Source organism: Myxine glutinosa, chromosome 5 (genome assembly GCF_964187855.1).
Source record: "Myxine glutinosa chromosome 5, kmMyxGlut1.1, whole genome shotgun sequence".
Classification (NCBI taxonomy): Eukaryota; Metazoa; Chordata; class Myxini; order Myxiniformes; family Myxinidae; genus Myxine; species Myxine glutinosa.
The window spans coordinates 157847549-157867802 of record NC_136265.1 but is presented as its reverse complement, the minus strand read 5'-3'; the positions used below and the strand labels follow the sequence as shown (position 1 = coordinate 157867802).

The 20254-nt window shown below is 45.1% G+C and overlaps 1 protein-coding gene across 1 annotated transcript in view; it reads right to left on the bottom strand.

Annotated features, from left to right (window-relative positions):
• LOC137426900 (cytochrome P450 3A30) overlaps nucleotides 1-20254 on the bottom strand; it is an 84769-nt gene that overhangs the window by 35620 nt on the left and 28895 nt on the right. The window contains exon 5 of the mRNA XM_078778886.1: nucleotides 6763-6876. Within this exon, the coding sequence (XP_078635012.1) occupies nucleotides 6763-6876 (114 nt within the window). The remainder of the gene's footprint in view (nucleotides 1-6762; nucleotides 6877-20254) is intronic.

The window sequence follows — 20254 nt, the reverse complement described above, 5'->3', positions numbered from 1 at the left end:
GACCCATTCCCACCCAAAATTCCGTCAAGCTCTTCTCTTCGAATGTGTCTTTGGCAAATGAATCGTTTCAGAGATCCAGGAATTCATCTTGCATTGCCTCCAGCATGCTCTCCATGCAAAGGTTGATGGAAAAAGGATTCCTCACAATTTTTGCCTCATTGTCGTCTAAATCAGGAAAATACTTATGAAATTCTAGCTCTCGTGACTGCAGATGCTCAAGAATGTCATTTTTCAGTATGGGATCAATCTCTTTTCCCATGCTGTCTTGCAATTCAGACATTCTTTCAAACAGCAATGTTTCCTGTGTTCACTTTCCTGCGCCAGTTTTGGAGGTTGGCAACAAATCCTCTGAGATGATCGTGGAAAAGAATATTAGTCGCTCTTCCTTAGAGCTTGAGGTTCAGCTGGTTCTGCTGCTCGAAAATGTCAGTCGTTCCACAAGTCGTTCCACAAGCAAGTCATTCGTTCCACAATTCTTCGTCGCAAGGCTGCAGGAGGTAATGTTTCCCTTGAAGATTCAAGAAATGTTTGACTTCCGCACAAAGTTCAAAGACACGGTTCAGAACATTCCCTTTCAAAAGCCAGCGTACAGCAGTATAGTTTTTTTTTTTTTTTTTTTTTTGTATACTGAATCGAGGCTCGTGAAAGAGCTAAAAGTACAGCAACGTTTCATGTTCCACGTTCATGTCTTTGCACAGCTCCTTGAACATTCGGGTGTTGAGAGCTCCTGCCTTGATGTAGCTAACAATCTTGATTATGACTTTAAGAACTTTCTTCAATGAGAGAGGGAGAGTCTTACAAGCCAGGGCGTAGCGATGAATCATACAGTGGGTTCCTTTCACTTGTGGTGCCAGCATCTTCACTTTTGCTTGGAATCCGGATTTGGAACCAAGCACGGCAGGAGCACCGTCAGTACAGACACCACATACATTCTCCCACTGAATTCCTCCCGCATCGAAGAACAACTTCATTTTTTCCATGACGTCGTTAGCTTTTGTCATTGTTTCCAGGGCACTGCCGAACAAGAATTCTTCCTTGATATCATCTCCCTTGACATTGCGAACGAATGCCAGTAGCTGGGAGCAGGAACTAACATCGGTCGATTCATCAAGTTGCAAAGAAAACAAGCCGAAAGGCGCTGCCTTAATCTCATTGATGATCTGTTGTTTCACATCTTCCGACATGTCACGGATACGACGCTGTACTGTGTTATTCGATAAAGACACCTGTGCAACTTTGAAAGCCTCTGCCTTGCCGAGAACCCGTTTGACAATGAGGAGGGTACAAGGCTTGATGAGTGTCTCCCCAATAATGTGGGGTTTTTTCTTCTTTGCAATTTCAAGAGCAACTTCATAAGAAGCCTGGACAGTTGCTACATTTTGTTGTTGAAAAGCTCCTCCCTCTTCCAACTTCTGTCGTTTTAAATTTCTTTCATGCCGCTTCAAAAATTTGGCATCCTGCTTTGCATGTTGTGCGTGATTCGTCTCGAGGTGTAACTTCAACTTGGATGGCCTCATGGATTCAGTACTCAAAATCTTGTGACAGCACACATTGTGGTTTCTCTTGGCCAGACACGGTAATGGACGTGAATCCAAGCTTGATGGATTCGTCAAGATACTTTCTTTTTTACTCCCAGAAGCCACAACGTCAAATCTGCAATAGGAAAAAAACAAAACAATATCAAAGTCAAACAATTTTTTTTTTTAAACCAATATTTGATTTTTAGTATGGTTCAAATTACCCCATGGCCCCACGAGAAATACACCATGGCCCCCCCAGGGGGGCATGGCCCCCAGGTTGGGAACCACGGGGCTAGGGCTTCCCCTCCGCTCCCACCTTTTGTTCATATGTGTTGTACCATTCACCAAACAGTGATGACTCCATTTACATCTCTCTGTCTCACTGTCTGACAACATGGACATTAGGGTGGTCCAAAAAACATCGATCTCTCTGATTTTGATGCTCTACTGGATTATTGTTAGAAATGGTCTAAAACATTCACCCACCAAATATTTTCGCTCAATTCCATCTAGAAACTCATACACACTTCAATTGAAATATGGCGTTTTTCACCAAATTTGGCTAAATGAGAACAATCCAATAGCAATCTAGGTGGAAAAAGTACATGCACTATTGTACTAAGCCATTTTGTGGTTCATGACTTTTTGCATGCGCTTGCGCCTGTGAGTGTGAAATCATCATGGTCGAAACATGTTTGACAATGCTTGAAACATGTTTGAAACATGTTCATACATGTCTGACTCATGTTTCGACCATGAGGACTTCACAGGGGTATGTAGCATCAATGACATTATTTAGGAAAAAAATATTTCTAAAGTCTTTGTAAGCCTCTCAACATGGACGATTTTCATTAAAATTGACCAAAATGACAAATTTATATGTTGAGTGTGTATGAGTTTATAGATGACTCAGATGCAAAATATTTTTTGGGTGAATGATTTAGACCATTTCTAACAATAATCCAATGGAGCATCAAAATACAGATAAAAAAGTGATTTTTTTGCATTTTTGGACCACCCTAATGGACATGGACCAACTTCTATCCACTCATCCCAACACTCTCTTCCTCATATGTGGTGACTTCACCTGTCATCATGCAAGCTGGCTGGGTGTGGATACATCTCGCACCAGCCATGGCACCTCAGCAAAGGACTTCCACGACTCATTGGGACTGACACAATCTGTCAATTTCCCGACCAGGATCTCAGTGAACAGAGCATCTTCTCTTCTTGTCTTGGTTATGATTAACTTCCCTGCAAATGTCTGCTGTTCTTCTTCTGCTCTAATCGGTTCATCTGATCATTTCCTTGAAAACGTGGACATGTCTTTGGCCATTCTCAGAGAGCCTCCTCAGCGCCGACGAGTCTGGCATTTCACTCAGGCCGACTGGCACGGTCTTCAAACAGCCAACAATCATCTAGACTGGCCTCCCATCTCTACTGCCTCTGACATCAACTCATCCTGGGAATTCTTCCAAAGTAAATTGCTCTCTCTCATGCACAGATTTATCCCAACTCGTCTTCAGTTGTCATACCCTTTCTCCCGTCCATGGTACACTGAATCTTGTGGTGAGGCAGTTGCCCTGAAACAACTTGCCTTTGCCTCATGGAGGACAAATCCAACGGAAGACAATCTCCATTCCTTTCACAGAGCTTGGAACCAGTGTGTGTCTACCCTCAGGAGAGCCAGGAAGCACTATCTCTCCACTCTCAAGACTGAACTCTCAAACCTGTCTCCCTCCTCCAAATCCTGGTGGCGACTGGTCAAATCTGTTTCTGGCGTTTGTTCCCCCTCCATCTCCTCCCTTACCTCAAACGGCTGCACAGCTGACTCCGCACATGAAAAAGCTGAATGCCACAACTCTGTGTTTGCCTCAAAATCTTCTGTCCCAAACCCATCAAAATGGCTTGATCTCTGATCATTAATTTGGATTCAAACCAGATCATTCTACTCTGGACATGCGGCTTCTGCTGCCACAACAATGGATGGAGGTCCTCAATGCCAAACAGGAAATCAGAGCTGTCACCCTTGACATATCATGTGCCTTCTATACGGTCTGGCACACAGCCCTGCTCTTCAAACTCTCCTTTTATCATATCCATGGAAACCTCCATGCATGGCTTGCAGACTTCCGAACCGGTCGCAGTCAACGTGTGGCCCTGAATGAAATTCTCTCATCCCCCCTTCCTGTTCAGGCTGGAGTTTCTCAAGGCAGTGTTCTGGGCCCTGTGCTTTTTTTGGTATTCATCAATGATGTTTCTGTCTCTGGAAAATCCTCTCTATCTCTTTGCTGATGACTCCACTCTCTGCCGCTCCATACCTCATCCGTCAGATCGGTGGACAGCAGCCTCCTCACTCTCTGCAGACCTGGACAAACTCACAAACTGGGGAAACAAGTGGAACATGTCTTTCAATCCTGACAAATCTCACACCCTGACCATGTCTCTCCGAAAAGACCGTCTGGAAAAACCTTCCATCGACGTTCTCAACATTCATCTCCAAGAAGTTCTGTCACTCAAGCTTTTGGGTCTCACTACCTGCCATGATCTTTCCTGGGAAAACCACATTTCCAAGCAGGACTCAAAAGCCAGTCGCCGACTGGGAAGTCCAACTCCGTCGTGCGAAGTCCTTCCTTGGCACACCTGAGCACCTCACCACATACAAGGCCTTCATCCACAGCTTGATGAAGTACTGCCCTCCCCTCTGGGCTGGTGCTCCTGCCTCGCACCTAGCTCGGGTTTATGCTGTTGAAACCAAAGCTTTCAGAATCATTGGACTCTCCTGCGATGAAGCTGACTCTGAGGGCCTTTCACTCACTCATCGGAGGCAGGTTGGTTGTCTGTCTTCTACCGACTCCTCTTCGGCCTAGCTCCCCCAGCTCTCTCTGTGATCTGTCCCCCAAATATTCCTACAGGTCGCACAAGATCTGCCTGCAACCCTCTTACGGTTAAACTGCCAAAATCAAGACTCTCTATTCACCTTCACTCTTTCATTCCCCTTTTCTCCCACCTCTGGAACAAACTCCTTCACTCTCTTCAATCTCACTCCTCCCTCCAGGTCTTTAAAACAGCTGTTCACCACCATCTCTTATCTTCCCCCATCCAAAACCTTGATATTTTCTACCCCCGTTAATTCACCCCAAATCCACTTTTTGAAATACCGACTTCTTTCCTGGAAGTCCAAGCAGTGTCCATGTGTTTTGTACTTCTCCCATCCCCACCCCCCTTCCCATGCCTCCCCCCCCAAAGACCTCTCCTTCCCACAGAACTCCCAATGCCCAATGTCCCTGCTCTCAAATGTTGTACTTGTGTGCTTCTCTCTCTCTCTCTCTCTCTCTCTCTCCATCTTGTCTCCCACTCCCTTTATCATAGTTTTCGGTGTCAGTTTGTCTTTTTGTGATCAATATTAGCTCTTGCATGAGCCTCAATCTTGTATACAAAATATATATATATATATATATATATATAAAGTACTGATTTATTTCCTTTCTCAGCTGGGCAATACCTCAGGAACCTTTTGAGCGAGGAAGGTGATATTTGGACACGACAATGACCAAGTGATGTGGCTATAAAGGATATTTTGATTTATCGATTGATCAATCAATCGATTACTTATTTAATTATTTGAATAATAACTTATGTAATCAATTTTTAAAAAATTACAGATTCGGATGACAAGGTGGTAGTTTCAGTATTCTAATAGCCAATTGATTAATAATTTAATTATTTTCCGATTATTATTTATTTATTTTCGATATTAATCACTTATTTCTTTTCTTTCTCATCTGGGCAAAATCTGAGAAACCTTTTGAGCAAAGAAGCTGATATTCAGACACAACAGTGACCAAGTGATTTGGCTATAAAGGATATTTTTGATTTATTGATAAATCGATTTATTATTTACTGATTGATCAATTAATTATTTAATTTATGATTAATTTAATTAACTTTCAAAACGCTACAGCATCGGTTGAAACACTAGTGGTTTGATGTATGCTATTAGCCAATTGATTAATAAATTATTTTACGATTGTTAATTATTGATTTTAATTACGCAATTAATCATTCAATTATTGTACACCTGTCCCTCCCAATGCAGTCTCTATGAGCTGCATGGCGGTTAGGGTGGTCCAAAAATGAAAAAAAATCACTTTTTTATCTGGATTTTGATGCTCTATTGGATTATTGTTAGAAATGCTCTAAATCATTCACCCAAAAAATATTTTGCATCTGAGTCATCTATAAACTCATACACACTCAACATATAAATTTGTCATTTTGGTCAATTTTAATGGAAATCGTCCATGTTGAGAGGCTTACAAAGACTTTAGAAATATATTTTTCCTAAATAATGTCATTGATGGTACATACCCCTGTGAAGTCCTCATGGTCGAAACATGAGTCAGACATGTATGAACATGTTTCAAACATTGTCAAACATGTTTCGACCATGATGATTTCACACTCACAGGCGCAAGCGCATGCAAAAAGTCATGAACCACAAAATGGCTTCGTACAATAGTGCGTGTACTTTTTCCACCTAGGTTGCTATTGGATTGTTCTCATTTCGCCAAATTTGGTGAAAAACGCCATATTTCAATTGAAGTGTGTATGAGTTTCGAGATGGAATTGAGCGAAAATATTTGGTGGGTGAATGTTTTAGACCATTTCTAACAATAATCCAGTAGAGCATCAAAATCGGAGAGATCGATGTTTTTTGGACCACCCTAATGGCGGTATTGCCGAGCGCCTAAGGCTCCCCGGCAATACCGTGCTGGAGGATGTTATTTATTTATTTGGCAAGGGGGCAGTGTACTTTGAATGTATTTGCACTTGATTTGATTTTTTTCCTTTAATTTACTCCTTCAGATTCAGTTTTTCGTTTTAAGTCAGATTCCGTAAACTCCATCTGTTTTCCGTGATTGCTGAAAATCAATGGCTCTCCTCTCCATAACGCCCTTCAGTGAAATGAAGTTGATGAACTGACAGATCGAGTTCATGTAGCGTTGATCAGCGCACACACGGTGAGGGTTAAATAGCTCCATGCTTTGTCAAAGTTCCTTGTACCGTGTATCCACATACAATGATACAGAGGAAATTAAGTACAAAACCTGATAGTGGAAACTGCAGTCTAATCAATACCAACTCGCGAAAAAAAGACTTGCCAGATGTCAAAGAGATTCTTTCATTCATCATGGAAAAACAAAAGTCCTCACTTGGTCAACAAAATAATCATCGTCACCTCTTTGAGTTTGCCTGTACTGAAGGTTGGGCTGAGGATACTGCGAATCCTCTTCCAAGTATCATCTTCTACTACAGACACAGCATCATCCAAAATGCCAGACATTTTAAAGTTCTGCTTGCAACATAAAGAGGGGGTGGGGCGGGGGGAAGGGGGGGGGCTGAAATCAGGTTAACTCACCCAATCGCCCATAACATGCAAATAGGGTCATGTACAAGCCACATCTTGATATAAGTCTCAAATATAAATCTCATCTCAAAGGTTTTGATAAAACAATGCATTATACAACAGAAAATTAGATAATACATTTTATATTCTTTTTAACGTACAAGTATGAAGCATCTTGATTCTTGAATGAGCCGAATTACAACAGGGAAGAAAAAAAATACAAGAGTAGGATAAGAACAAAGACTCATCACAGCAAAGGTGAAGGAATTATTGGTGAAGCTTGAGAATAGCATTGTGATTAGTCCATGGGCCCGGACCCGAAATTTCACTAATTGGTACCACCCGAGGTGGCAAGTTCTAGTAATGATTTTTGGAAAGGTGCATGTATGTGGGATACATGCTGATGTGATAGCAATTCTGGACTGGTAGCTTAGTGGTAGTTATCAGCTATTTTATACCCGCACCCTGTGAAAAGGCGTTCGACGGTTCGGATTGATTTAGTCCATGTGTGAAATTTTGGGTACGGGCCCATGGACTAATTGGGCATATTAATCAGAAAGTACTGAGACAACGTAGATCCCAAAATTATCGCTTTATGTCTTATTTTAAACATACAATCTTCACATAGTGTAATTTTGGAATACAACAGCTACTATAATACACGTACGTGATTGTTATGGAAATTGTCACATAAACATGTCACAACATGAAAAGGTCACAACACATATTAATCAAACGGTTTTCTGAATCAAGGGAAAGAAAGTCCAGAGGCTGTACTGAGCTCATCTTCTGAGCCCATCTCAAGTACATGTATGCCACAATAGCTATAAACAGTACTAGTACTCAAATGTTATACAAAATGGTTGGAAATCACATACTAACAGAACTAACAGACTGTAGGCTATGTACCCGGTATGGTCAGGTAGTGCTTCACATAAAGATGAAATGACACAACACATTATCAAAATGTCTACATGTCTACATGTATTCTGAGGGTGTTTCCAGGGAAAGCACGTCCTGTGCTCTTCAGAATAATACTGAGTATGTCAATGTACCAAACTAGCGATATCATAGTCAGTCATCGAACTGCTCGTCTTCATCGGAGTCTCCGAGTTCGAAGGATTCTTCATCTTCCTGTTGTTTCTGGTTACTGCAGGTTTGTAGCTTGCACATGTCTGTGCATGACAGTCCATTGGTCAGGCATGTGCATTTTGGCAATTTGCAGGAACGCACACACTTGCAAGCTAAGAGTTCCAAGACCACATCTGGTGCTGGTGGTGAACGCATCCAGTGGATGGCGAGCTTGCCATCTTCATCCACTGTCCATCCATGCTCGGTAGGGTTTGGCACCGCTGGGCGAGCCTGCAGACAGCACTTCCATATTGCTGCCTGGTAGTTGGCTCGTAGGACGTGCATGAAGAGACAGTCTCTACATGGTGGCAACTGGCTGGACTCGACTCCTCCCCTCTTTGCGCAGAAGAGCTGGTAGCGCAGTTCGTTGACCTCACCAGTCCTAGCAGCTGCACTATACATGCGACAGATGAACTGCTGTACCTTCTCAAATAGTTCTGGGTTGACATCCCATGACTGACCAAGCTGTCTAAACGTCTCCTGGTAGTTACTGTCGTTCCTCACCAGCTTCAGTGCTATCAGCTTCCCACGGCCAGCGAATGCGCTCACAGTGTCACACCCTGTAAAGGCGTGTAGCCCAACCAGGCTGTCACACATGCTGTCTCCAATTGAGGTTGCCAGTTTGCTGATGTTGACAAACCGTGTGCGGTTCTGTGTGCCACATTTCTGGTAGAGGGGGCAGGGGATCTCCTTCTGGAAGGCTACACAGAGCACCATGACATCAGTGTCCTCAGCTGTGACTACGACTGCCTTTGAGCCAGCATTTGCAGCATGCAATGCATGCAGGAGCAGACGGGTATCCGCTTCTTCTTGTGTCGACTGCAGCTCTGACACTTCCACCCATTCATTTTCTGTTATCTTGTAGCATGTTTCCTCACAAGTCACATACAGTTCCTTGTCATGCAGCATCTCTTGGAACCTTGGGAGTTTCCACTGCTCCACCAGGAACTTGATGAGGCTGGTCTTGTTGCAGGCGCTACACAGGAACTTTCTCCATTGCTGGATGTTGTGCCCCCCTGCAAGGCTCTTGTACTGAAGGGCTGTGCTTGCACCACGGTTGAGCCTTTCAGCATCTTTGATCGAAGGCTGGCGGTAAACATCAAATACCACGTCAACCCTCTGACTCTGTCCACACTCATGCAGGACCCTAGACAAGGCCACCTCTGCTAGCTGTGCAAAGGTTTTGTTGTTTCCATTAATCTTTTGCACCAGACTCATCCCATCAATGATGCACGTCGAAGGTGTTGGGATAGTGTCTGCAGGAGATACATTCTTCTCAAGCTCCCTGGCAACTGCGGCCTTGTTCATTGGTGGTGGTGCATCAATACTTCTCTGCTTTGTTTTTCCTACAGTCAGCATGGTTCTGGTGGACACTGGGGTGATTGGCTTTGCTTGTACGGCAATCCCATTCACTCTGTGAGATGTTCCTTCTCCACTGGTGGTCTCTTCCAGACGGTCGATATTATCCCAGGCTAAGGTTGTGAATATGCCAGGATGGATGTTACCTGGGAGGGCAACATCACTCCCTGATAGCGAGAGCTTTTGGAGACACAGAGCAGTGTCGATCTCTTCCATCTGAGAATAGGACACACTATGGCCGAGTCGGTTGAGGATGTGTATCAACTCTACATTCCCGGTCAGTGACTTGATAGCGAATGGCAGAACGATGTGCTTCGGGGGCTTTATCAGTCCACGTGTTACAGCATATACCATGTCATAGCCGAGTGAACACAGAAGCCGCTGGACTCTTTGAGATGCATGATCAGGGTCATTGGAACCTGTAAGTAGATAGCACAGGAAGACCATGACCGACTCTGGAATGGTAGTGTCCTCTGCTTCTGGTTTGACTTCCGGTGGCCAGGCTTGAGGGGCATCTTGGTTCTTGATGTCGGCTCTCATTTTCAGGGCTGCTTTGGAGACCACATCTTCAGCATGGAGGCCTTTCTGAGTATGCAGCTCTGCTTGTAGCGATTGGTATTGTTTGGCAAGTTCGTATATGGACAGGTTGTCTGGAAACAGGAGGAGTTTCCCTTTTCCCTCAGAGAAGATGTGCAGGGAGTCTGCAAACTCGCTTTCCAGTTTCCGTCGTATGTGTTTCTTGGTTGATTCCCTTACATGGGCAATACCAAGAGAGTTCATTGAAGCCACCAGTCTAGAAGAGAGATCAGTCATTGTCATCACTTGAGGATTGCCAAAAAGCTCCCTTCTGATGAACAGGAACAGCTCATTGTAGGCCTGATCCACAGCAGCGCCATACTGAGCTTCAGCATCATCATCTTGGCTTGCATCCTGTCCACTGCGAACCTCTCTTTTGGTATAGAACCGATAGCACGACCTATGATAGTGACCTTCTGCAGCTACCAGGTCTCTGCTGACTATGGCAAGGATTCTGCTGTCCATTTTCTCCATGGCTACATTCCTGATTGTGGCGTCAGCTCGCAGTTCTCGACATTGTATGAGGATTTCTCTCGTCTTCTGTCCTTTAGCATACTTGGTGTCTTTCTGGCAGAAAATGCACTCTGCCTCATAAGTCCTTGATGTGCTTGCACATTGTCTAGCTGCTCTCTGTGATCCTGTGTCTTGAGCAGGTTCACTGGCACTGGCACATTTGAGGATGCCATCAAGATGTCTTTTCATGGTGAAGAGACTGCGACATTTTCTGTGGTACTGGATTGTTGGAATCTGTCCATCAGGAAGGTTCGTAGCTAGTTTCAAAATTGCTGCATGTTTTCTGATCTGGGCTGCCCTCAGCAATGTTCTCCATGAGTCAATGTCTTGTAGTGAAACCAGCTTGTCTGTATTGTCATTGGAACAGTGGATGATGCACTCCACTCGTGGCCGCTTTAGTGGCAGGCTGCTTGCTCCGTCAGAGGCCATGTTCAGTCAGTTTTCACCTGCAACATAGAATTATCAATCCACATTACTATGTTGCACAAATTAGTAGTCTGCCAGTCCTTAATTATATTTAATTACACTTAATTAGACTGGTGAAACCAGTGGACTGATATCTGAAAGCAAATCAAGCATTCATGACTGGACTTATTCTAACCAGGCTGCAAATGTATATCACCACTGATGAGGGGAAATCAGCACTTTACATATCTGTCATATATTTTCTGCTTAACTAAATAGACATAATTATTGCAGAGCCTCTTGTTCTTGCCTCACCTACCAGGAAGTATCCACCAGTGGCCAAGTATACGGAATACGGAAGAAAACTGGACACTGCCAGCATCCAACATATATTTTGTTCTTAACTAAGACACTAAAACTGAAGAAAAAGTTAGTTTCCACACATGAATAAATACAAGAATATGTATTATATAGTATAACATACATGTCTTTATTACAAACATCCATTTGCTAAGATATTTAAGCATGTTACATTGTCTATTCAGCTAAAAAAATGATTTGGAAGATGATACTAGTAACAACAGCGCGGAGTTGCGGTATCGCGATTAATGCAAAAACAGCTTTCCTGCAAGAAAAATGAAAAAGCTACCCATTTGGAATTGCTATCACATATTATTTTACTTATATGGGTGTAACAAATAAATTGGCACCATGGAACTTTTGCCACCTCGGGTGGTACCGATATCTGGTCTGGCCCATGGACTAGATGGCCAGACGGGCAGATAACTCCGAACCCATTGTGTCTAAAACGACCACAGGTGCTGTCGACAACACGCCTCTGGCAAGATATTTGCGCCCACGGTCAGTGTGCCATAACTAATAGATCAATGAAGCAGATGGGGAACCATGCCGCTAACTACCTGGCGGCTACTTAATTGGCCGAGCAAACAAATGCTGCGTGACACACTCGATGGGCTACCACTACAATTATGTATTCCTTCATCCTACGGCATTGCCCAGTCTTAGATGACGGAGGCCCATTCTCCCAACACAATGACCTGCGTAGCTGCAATAAATCTCGTTCCATTGGTGCGAGAGCAGGCAGCATCCCTGAGGCAACGTGGAAATGGACATGGTATGGAGAAGGCACGCCGGGTCCGCAAGTGTGTCAATAAAAGCCACGGAAAGTACTGAGAAAGAAAATCGAAAAAGAGGGGGCATTGTGGTACGTGGGAAAGCTTGTGTGTGGAAATGAAGCGAGGGGAGAAGTGCAAGGTGCTGAAGAATGTAACGAAAGGGTGAAGCAGAGTGGAAGGGCAAAAAGTTCCATCTGGAATGACAGACTCAAGCGGACTGTGAAGATGAAGCAAATTGACCCAGATGAGAGAGACCATGAGACATCAGGATAAAAAGATGAAAAGGACTAAATACTGCAAACTGCTTGCTCATTCTTCTTACATTCCCCCTCTCCAATACCCCCATGCTGGCTGTTTGGGGGCAACTTCACATTGGCTCTGGCCGCACCTGTTTTGCGGAGTCTTCAGCACTATCTAATCTGGACCACTTCAAAGCATACTCTTCCACTCGTGCCCAACTATTCTCCTTGAAGGGCAACAAATTACCAGCTTTTTCAGGAAATAAATGTATTAAACATTGCAATTTCTCCTGGTATTTCACCTGACACATGTCTCCCATGGAGGTCCCATCCTCGAACGAGCAAACGAAAATAGCATCATGTATTTTGCATGTTTTTTCCATGGAGGAGGACCATTTTATCTTTTCAAATCAATTGCATAGCAGGCCTTCAGCATTTCCTGATAGAAGGCAATGGGTCACTGGCAAAGTTTTGGAAGATGATGATGAATATTTGCCTTTTGTACCCTATATTGAGCACTGTACTGAAAAAGTATGATGCCAGCACGTGCCATTGTGTTATTCAGATCACAAAAGTAATGTTGAATGGTCTGTAGCCTGCGGGTATAAAGGTGGCTATGAAAGCAGGGAAAACCCTGTTCACCTTCAGCAAGGGGCATGCTCAGGACTCCTAGGGATACCTAATGCTTCCTATTTCAAAAGCAGTCCAAAAACTTCCGTTGCATCTCAGCCAGAAATTGATCAGGAATACTGAAAAGCAAGAAAGCTTGAACAACAGCTTCGGAACGACAAATTGCTTTATGAAGAGTTCTCCCATGCAGAGGCAGGGTCGTTAGTGGTCTGGCCACTCCCATATCTCAGCTTCACCAGCATTTTATCCTCTATAGTGCTCCAGTTGTGAATTGATGAGAATTTACAAGAGATGGACAAATGGACATCCAAATATTTAAGTTGATGGTGAATTGATGTCAAATGAACGTATATGTATTTTTGTCCTGAATCACAATGAGTTTTTTTTTTGTTTTGTTTTTTTTGTATACAAGATCGAGGCTCGTGAAAGAGCGAACATTAATCACACAGAAAGACAAACAGACACATAAAACAAATAACATCGGGAGCGGTAGACAAGATGGGGAGAGAGGGGGAAGGACACAAACACAACATTTGAGAGCAGGGACGGAGAGACATGGAGACATCGAGAGAACTGTGGGAGGGAGAGGGCTTTGGGGGGAGGCATGGAAGAGGGGGGGTGGAAGGGGGGGGGTGGGAGAGGTGTAAAACATATGGACACTGCCAGGACTTCCAGGAAAGAAGTTGGAATTTCAAACAAGGTGGATCTGGGGTGAATTAGTGGGGGTATAAAAGATCAAGGTTTTGGATGGGGGAAGATAAGAGATGGTGGTGAACAGCTGTTTTAAAGACCTGGAGGGGAGGAGTGTGATTGAAGTGAGTGTGGGAGTTTGTTCCAGAGGCGGGAGAAAAGAGGAATGAAAGAGTGAAGGTGAGCAGAGAGCCGAGATTTCGGCAGTTTAACCATCAGAGGGTGGCTGGCAGATCTTGTGCGACCTGTAGGAATATTTGGGGGACAGAGCACAGAGAGAGCTGGGGGAGCAAGGCCGGAGAGGAGTCGGTAGAAGACAGAAAGACCACCTACCTGCCTGCGGTGAGTAAGTGAAAGGCCCTCAGAGATAGCTTCATCGCGGGAGATTCCAATGATTCTGAAAGCTTTGGATTCAACAGCGTGAAGCCGAGCCAGGTGTGAGGCAGGAGCACCAGCCCACAGGGGAGAACAGTATTCCATTGAGCTGCGGATGAAAGCCTTGTATGTGGTGAGGAGCTCAGGTGTGCCTAGGAAGGACTTCGCACGACGGAGGATGCCCAGTCGGCGACTGGCTTTGGAGGCCAGCTTGGAAATGTGGTTTTCCAAAGAAAGATCATGGCAGATAGTGAGACCCAAAAGCTTGAGCGACAGAACTTCTTGGAGAGGATTGTTGAGAAAGTAGATGGGAGGGTTGTCCAGTCGATCTTTTCGGAGAGACATAGTAAGAGTGTGAGATTTGTCAGGATTGAAAGACATGTTCCACTTGTTTGACCAGTCTGTGATTTTGTCCAGGTCTTCAGAGAGTGAGGAGGCTGCAGACTGCCGATCTGAGGGAAGAGGTATGGAGCGGCAGAGAGTGGAGTCATCAGCAAAGAGATAGAGAGGATTTTCCAGAGAGTCGGAGAGATCATTGATAAAGAGCAGAAAAAGCACAGGGCCCAGCACACTGCCTTGGGGAACTCCAGCCAGAACAGGAAGGGGAGATGAGAGAAATCCATTCAGGGCCACACGTTGACTACGACCAGAGAGGAAGTCCGCAAGCCATGCATGGAGATTTCCATGGATACCATAGGAGGAGAGTTTGGTGAGCAGAGCTGGGTGCCAGACCGTATCGAAGGCACGTGATATGTCAAGGGAGACAGGACTGATTTCCTGTTTGGCATTGAGGAACTCCATCCATTGTTGAGACAGCAGAAGCAGCATGTCCAGAGTAGAGTGACCTGGTCTGAAACCAAATTGATGATCAGAGATCAAGCCATTGGAGAAGAGGAAAGATTTCATATCCGAAGCAATGATGGATTCCATGACTTCGCTGATAATTGGGAGCAGGCTGATTGGTCTGTAGTTGCAAGGATCTGTTTTTGCACCTTTTTTGTGTAAAGCGGTAATGTTTGCTGATTTCCAGGATGCTGGCAGATGACCTTGAGCAAAAGATAGGGTGAAAAGAACAGAGAGAGGGTGAGATAGAGCGGCAGAGCAGGATTTTAGGACCCATGGGCTGATGCCGTCTGGTCCAGTTGCAGAATCAGAGTCGAGGTTTGACAAAAACTCCTCCACCTTGTCAGGAGAGAAGGACACAGAGTCCAGGAGCAGTTGGGTTTGACTGGGAAAGGTGGGAACAGAGAGAGATGGGTTTGGGACTAAGGATTTTCAGGCAAACACAGAGTTGAGGCATTCGGCTTTGTCATGTGCGATGTCAACTGTGTGGCCATTTGAGGTAAGGGAGGGGATGGAGGGGGAACAAACACCAGAAACGGATTTGACCAGACGCCACCAGGATTTGGAGGAAGGAGACAGGTTTGAGAGTTCATTCTTGAGTGAGGAGAGATAGTGCTTCCTGGCACTCCTGAGGATAGACACACACTTGTTCCGAGCTTGGTGGAAGGAACTGAGATTGCCTTCAATTGGATTAGCCTTCCAAGAGGCAAAGGCAAGTTGTTTCAGGGCAACTGCCTCACCACAAGATTCAGTGTACCATGGACGGGAGGAAGGGTAAGACAACTGAAGGCGAGATGGGATAAATCTGTGCATGAGAGAGATCAGTTTGCTTTGGAAGAATTCCCAGGAAGAATTGATGTCAGAGGCAGTGGAGATGGGAGACCAATCCAGACGATTGATGGCTGCTTGAAGACCGTCCCAGTCGGCCTGAGTGAAATGCCAGACTCGTCGACGCTGAGGAGGCTCTCTGAGAATGGCCAGAGAGATGTCCACTTTGACAAGCACATGATCAGAAGAACCGATTGGAGCAGAAGAAGAGCAGCAGACATTAGCAGGGAAGTTTGTCATAACCAAGTCTAGAAGAGAAGATACTCCATTGGCTGAGATCCGGGTCGGGAAATTGACAGATTGTGTCAATCCCAGTGAGTCACAGAAGTCCTTTGCTGAGGTGCCATGGCTGGTGAGAGAGGAACCCACACCCAACCAGGTGGCATGATGACAGTTGAAGTCACCACATATGAGGAAGTGAGAGTTGGGATGAGTGGATAGAAGTTGGTCCATGTTGTCAGACAGTGAAATGTAGATGGAGTCATCACTGTTTGGGGGACGGTACAGAACACATATGAACAAAAGGTGGGAGGGGAGAGGACGCCGTAGCCAGAGGTACTCCTGGGGGTGAGGAGGAGAGAGGGCAGTGCAAGCAGAGTGAGGAAGAGAGTTTTTGATAAAGATAGCCACCCCACCATCAGGCCGAGGCTCAGGTCTATCATACCGGAGGAGGGAGTAACCAGGAAGAGATATTAAGGAATCAGACATCTTGAAGGAGGAAAGTCTCTGTTGAGCAGATCAAGTCTGGATTGTCAGAAGCAACCTGTATGGAGAGATCAGTCATGTTTGAGCGAAGGCCCCGGATGTTTGAGGTCCATACCGTTAATGAAGAGAGAGGGGGAGCATCGGGTACAGGACAGGGGAGGGGAGGAGTAGTGTAAGATGAAGGATGAGAGGGGGAGGTAGGGAGAGCCGTTGATAGTGTGTCAGAGATTGCAGAAGAGTTCCAAGAAAGGGAAGGATGAGGAGGATGAAAGGTTTGATGGTGAAGGGATGAGGCACAGTGAGGGGTTGTTTGAGGGGGGGCAGAGGAAAGTAGAAGGTTGGGGGGGGGGTGGAGGTATGAGATAGAAGGGAGACGAAGTGGGGAGGAGGCAGCTTTGAGGAGGAGGGGGGAGGAGGGAGAATTGGAGAGGAATGGTATGGGGGGAGATTTGAATGGGAGGGGTTGGGGGGGAGTTTTGAAGGGGAGGAGTGAGGGGGAAGTTTAGGAGGGGAGGGGCAAGGGGGGAGTTTAGAAGTGGAGGGGCAAGGGGGGAGTTTAGGAGTGTAGGGGCGAGGGGGGGGATTTGGAGGGGAGGGGCAAGGGGGGAGTTTAGGAGGGGAAGGGCAAGGGGGGAGTTCAGGAGTGGAGGGGCAAGGGGGGGATTTGGAGGGGAGGGGCAAGGGGGGAGTTTAGGAGGGGAAGGGCAAGGGGGGAGTTCAGGAGTGGAGGGGCAAGGGTGGAGTTTAAGAGTGGAGGGGCAAGGGGGGAGTTTAGGAGTGTAGGTGCAAGGGGGGGGATTTGGATGGGAGGGGCAAGAGGGGAGTTTAGAAAGTGGATGATTAATGAAAGACGAACATTGAAAACAAATTGGGTTTGTTGTGATTTTCAAGTTAGCAATCCGATTCAGAACGATGGAGGAGGGATGGAATGAATGTGAATTTAGACCATGTAGTGAGGGAGACGTATAAGATATTGAATTTCTTTTTTTTGAAGTGGAATGAGTTGGAGAGGAAATTGAGAAAAGCCTTTTAAATAGGAAGAAAAACAGCGTGTTGTAAAATACCACTGAGTAAAACACTGAAGGGGAAAGGTTAAACATATTTAAATAATATTTAAACAGAACCGTCAACAATCTTATATGCACAAAATACCAACGGGGGGAGAACCGAGAGGGACCACCACGAGTCACGTGAACAGGGCAAACGGTGGATGGCAAGGAGATAATGGGGGCGGGGCAAACAGCACACCTGGACAGAAAATACAGGATGAGACAACAGTACACGTGGAGAAAGGAAAATAAATGTTTTTGGTTTTTTTTTTTGGTTTTTTTTTGGGGGGGTGGGGGGGGTGGGTGGGGATTTAGAACGTTAGACAGAGTATTATGTTCGGGGTAGAAGGGGAAAAAACTAAGAGCCAAGCAAAACACGCTTAAGTTAACAAACACCGACGGGGGTACAACTACAAGGCCGCACACGAGGAGCAGAACACGATTAATTAATTACGAGTTACAGGAAATTCAAACCAAAACTAACTATAATCAAACAATAACGCATGGACGATAAAATAACGAGTTGAAATTTGACAATCTATCTGGGGAAATGGGGGAGAAACACGTGGTCGAAGAACGAACGAACGAATAAGAATGAATAAACGAATGAGAACAGAGAAGGAAATGTTTTTTTTTTGTTTTTTTTGAGTTGAGATTTACATAAGGAAGTAGGCTATGGGGTGAAAAGACTGGGAAAACAGAGAACGAAAGTTATTGGATCACAAACGACGGACCGCTGAGAGAAAAACAAAGCCTCAAGGTTGTACAGTGTACACTGTACAAGGACTCAAGACACGACACGAATTAACACGATTTTCAATACAGGTATGAAAGATTTGCACCGAAAATCTTCGTCGGGAGACAATATATACACCATAAAATAAATACAGTTATCACGAAATACAAATGGGAACAATTACTTAACTTCGATTTTGATGGAGAGCGTGGAGAGCTGAGAATAAACGAACCCTCGCCAGCAAGACCGGAAACCAATTTGGATAGAAGAATAAAAATTGTTTGGTTATAATGCATTACTTCGCTTTTAAAACCTTTTGTCTGAACTTTTAAATATATAAGCTGCCATCGGAGCAAAATAAGCTTGGGAATAATCATGTGCATGCAGCATGATAGAATGCTTGCTAATTACCATAAACCAATGACTCACTAAAGACAAGAGAGTTACGAACAAGCTCTTACTGTGCTAATCTGAGAGATGTCACATATCATTCAGTAAGAGTCGTTAGATATAAACATTCAACATGCCACATCATTCATACATGTTAGAAGCATCTATTATGCTGAATAAAACCACCTAAAATGGCTGTATCCATAGATCGGCAAACCACTGCATTTGAGTTAACTATATTTGCAATCCTAAAGTGGAGTTAATTTGTGGGGTGTGGGCCTCCCTATAAAGTAGTATTTTCTTGAGAATTTTATCTGAAAATTGCTCTGCGTAATTTTTTTTTTTTTTTTTTTTTGTATACAAGATCAAGGCTCGTGAAAGAGCGAACATTAATTACACAAAAAGACAAACCGACACACAAAACACAAAAAACAAGGGGAGCGGCAGACAAGATGGGGAGAGAGGGGGAAGGACACAAAAGAGAGGGGGAAGAGGGGGAAGGACACAAACACAACATTTGAGAGCAGGGACATCGGGAGGACTTGGGGGGAGGTGGGAGAGCAATAAAACATATGAACACTGCAAGGACTCTGGGGTGAATTACCAGGGGTAGAAAAGATCAAGGTTTTCGATGGGGGAAGATAAGAGATGGTGGTGAACAGCTGTTTTAAAGACCTGGAGGGAGGAGTGGGATTGAAGGGAGTGGGGGAGTTTGTTCCAGAGACGGGAGAAAAGGGGAATGAAAGAGTGAAGGTGAGCAGAGAGCCTAGACTTTGGCAGTTTAACCATAAGAGGGTTGCAGGCAGATCTTGTGCGACCTGAAGGAATATTGGGGGGACAGAGCACAGAGAGAGCTGGGGGAGCAAGGCCGGAGAGGAGTCGGTAGAAGACGGAAAGACCACCAACCTGCCTGCGGTGAGTGAGTGAAAGGCCCTCGGAGTTGACTACATCGCAGGAGATTCCAATGATTCTGAAAGCTTTGGCCTCAACAGCGTGAAGCCGAGCAAGGTGTGAGGCAGGAGCACCAGCCCAGAGGGGGGAACAGTATTCCATTGAGCTGCGGATGAAAGCCTTGTATGTGGTGAAGAGCTCAGGTATGCCAAGGAAGGACTTCGCACGACGGAGGATGCCCAGTCGGCGACTGCCTTTGGAGGCCAGCTTGGAAATGTGGTTTTCCCAAGAAAGATCATGGCAGATAGTGAGACCCAAAAGCTTGAGCGACAGAACTTCTTGGAGAGGATTGTTGAGAAAGTAGATGGGAGGGTTGTCCAGTCGGTCCTTTCGGAGAGACATTGTAAGAGTGTGAGATTTGTCAGGATTGAAAGACATGTTCCACTTGTTTGACCAGTCTGTGATTTTGTCCAGTTCTGCAGAGAGTGAGGAGGCTGCAGACTGCTGATCTGAGGGATGAGGAATGGAGCGACAGAGAGTAGAGTCGTCAGCAAAGAGATAGAGAGGATTTTCAAGAGAGTCAGAGAGATCATTGATGAAGACCAGAAAAAGCACAGGGCCCAGAACACTACCTTGGGGAACTCCAGCCTGAACAGGAAGAGGAGATGAGAGAAACCCATTCAGGGCCACACGTTGACTACGACCAGAGAGGAAGTCCGCCAGCCATGCGTGGAGATTTCCATGGATACGAAAGGAGGAGAGTTTGGTGAGCAGAGCAGGGTGCCAGACCGTATCGAAGGCACGTGAAATGTCAAGGGAGACAGCTCT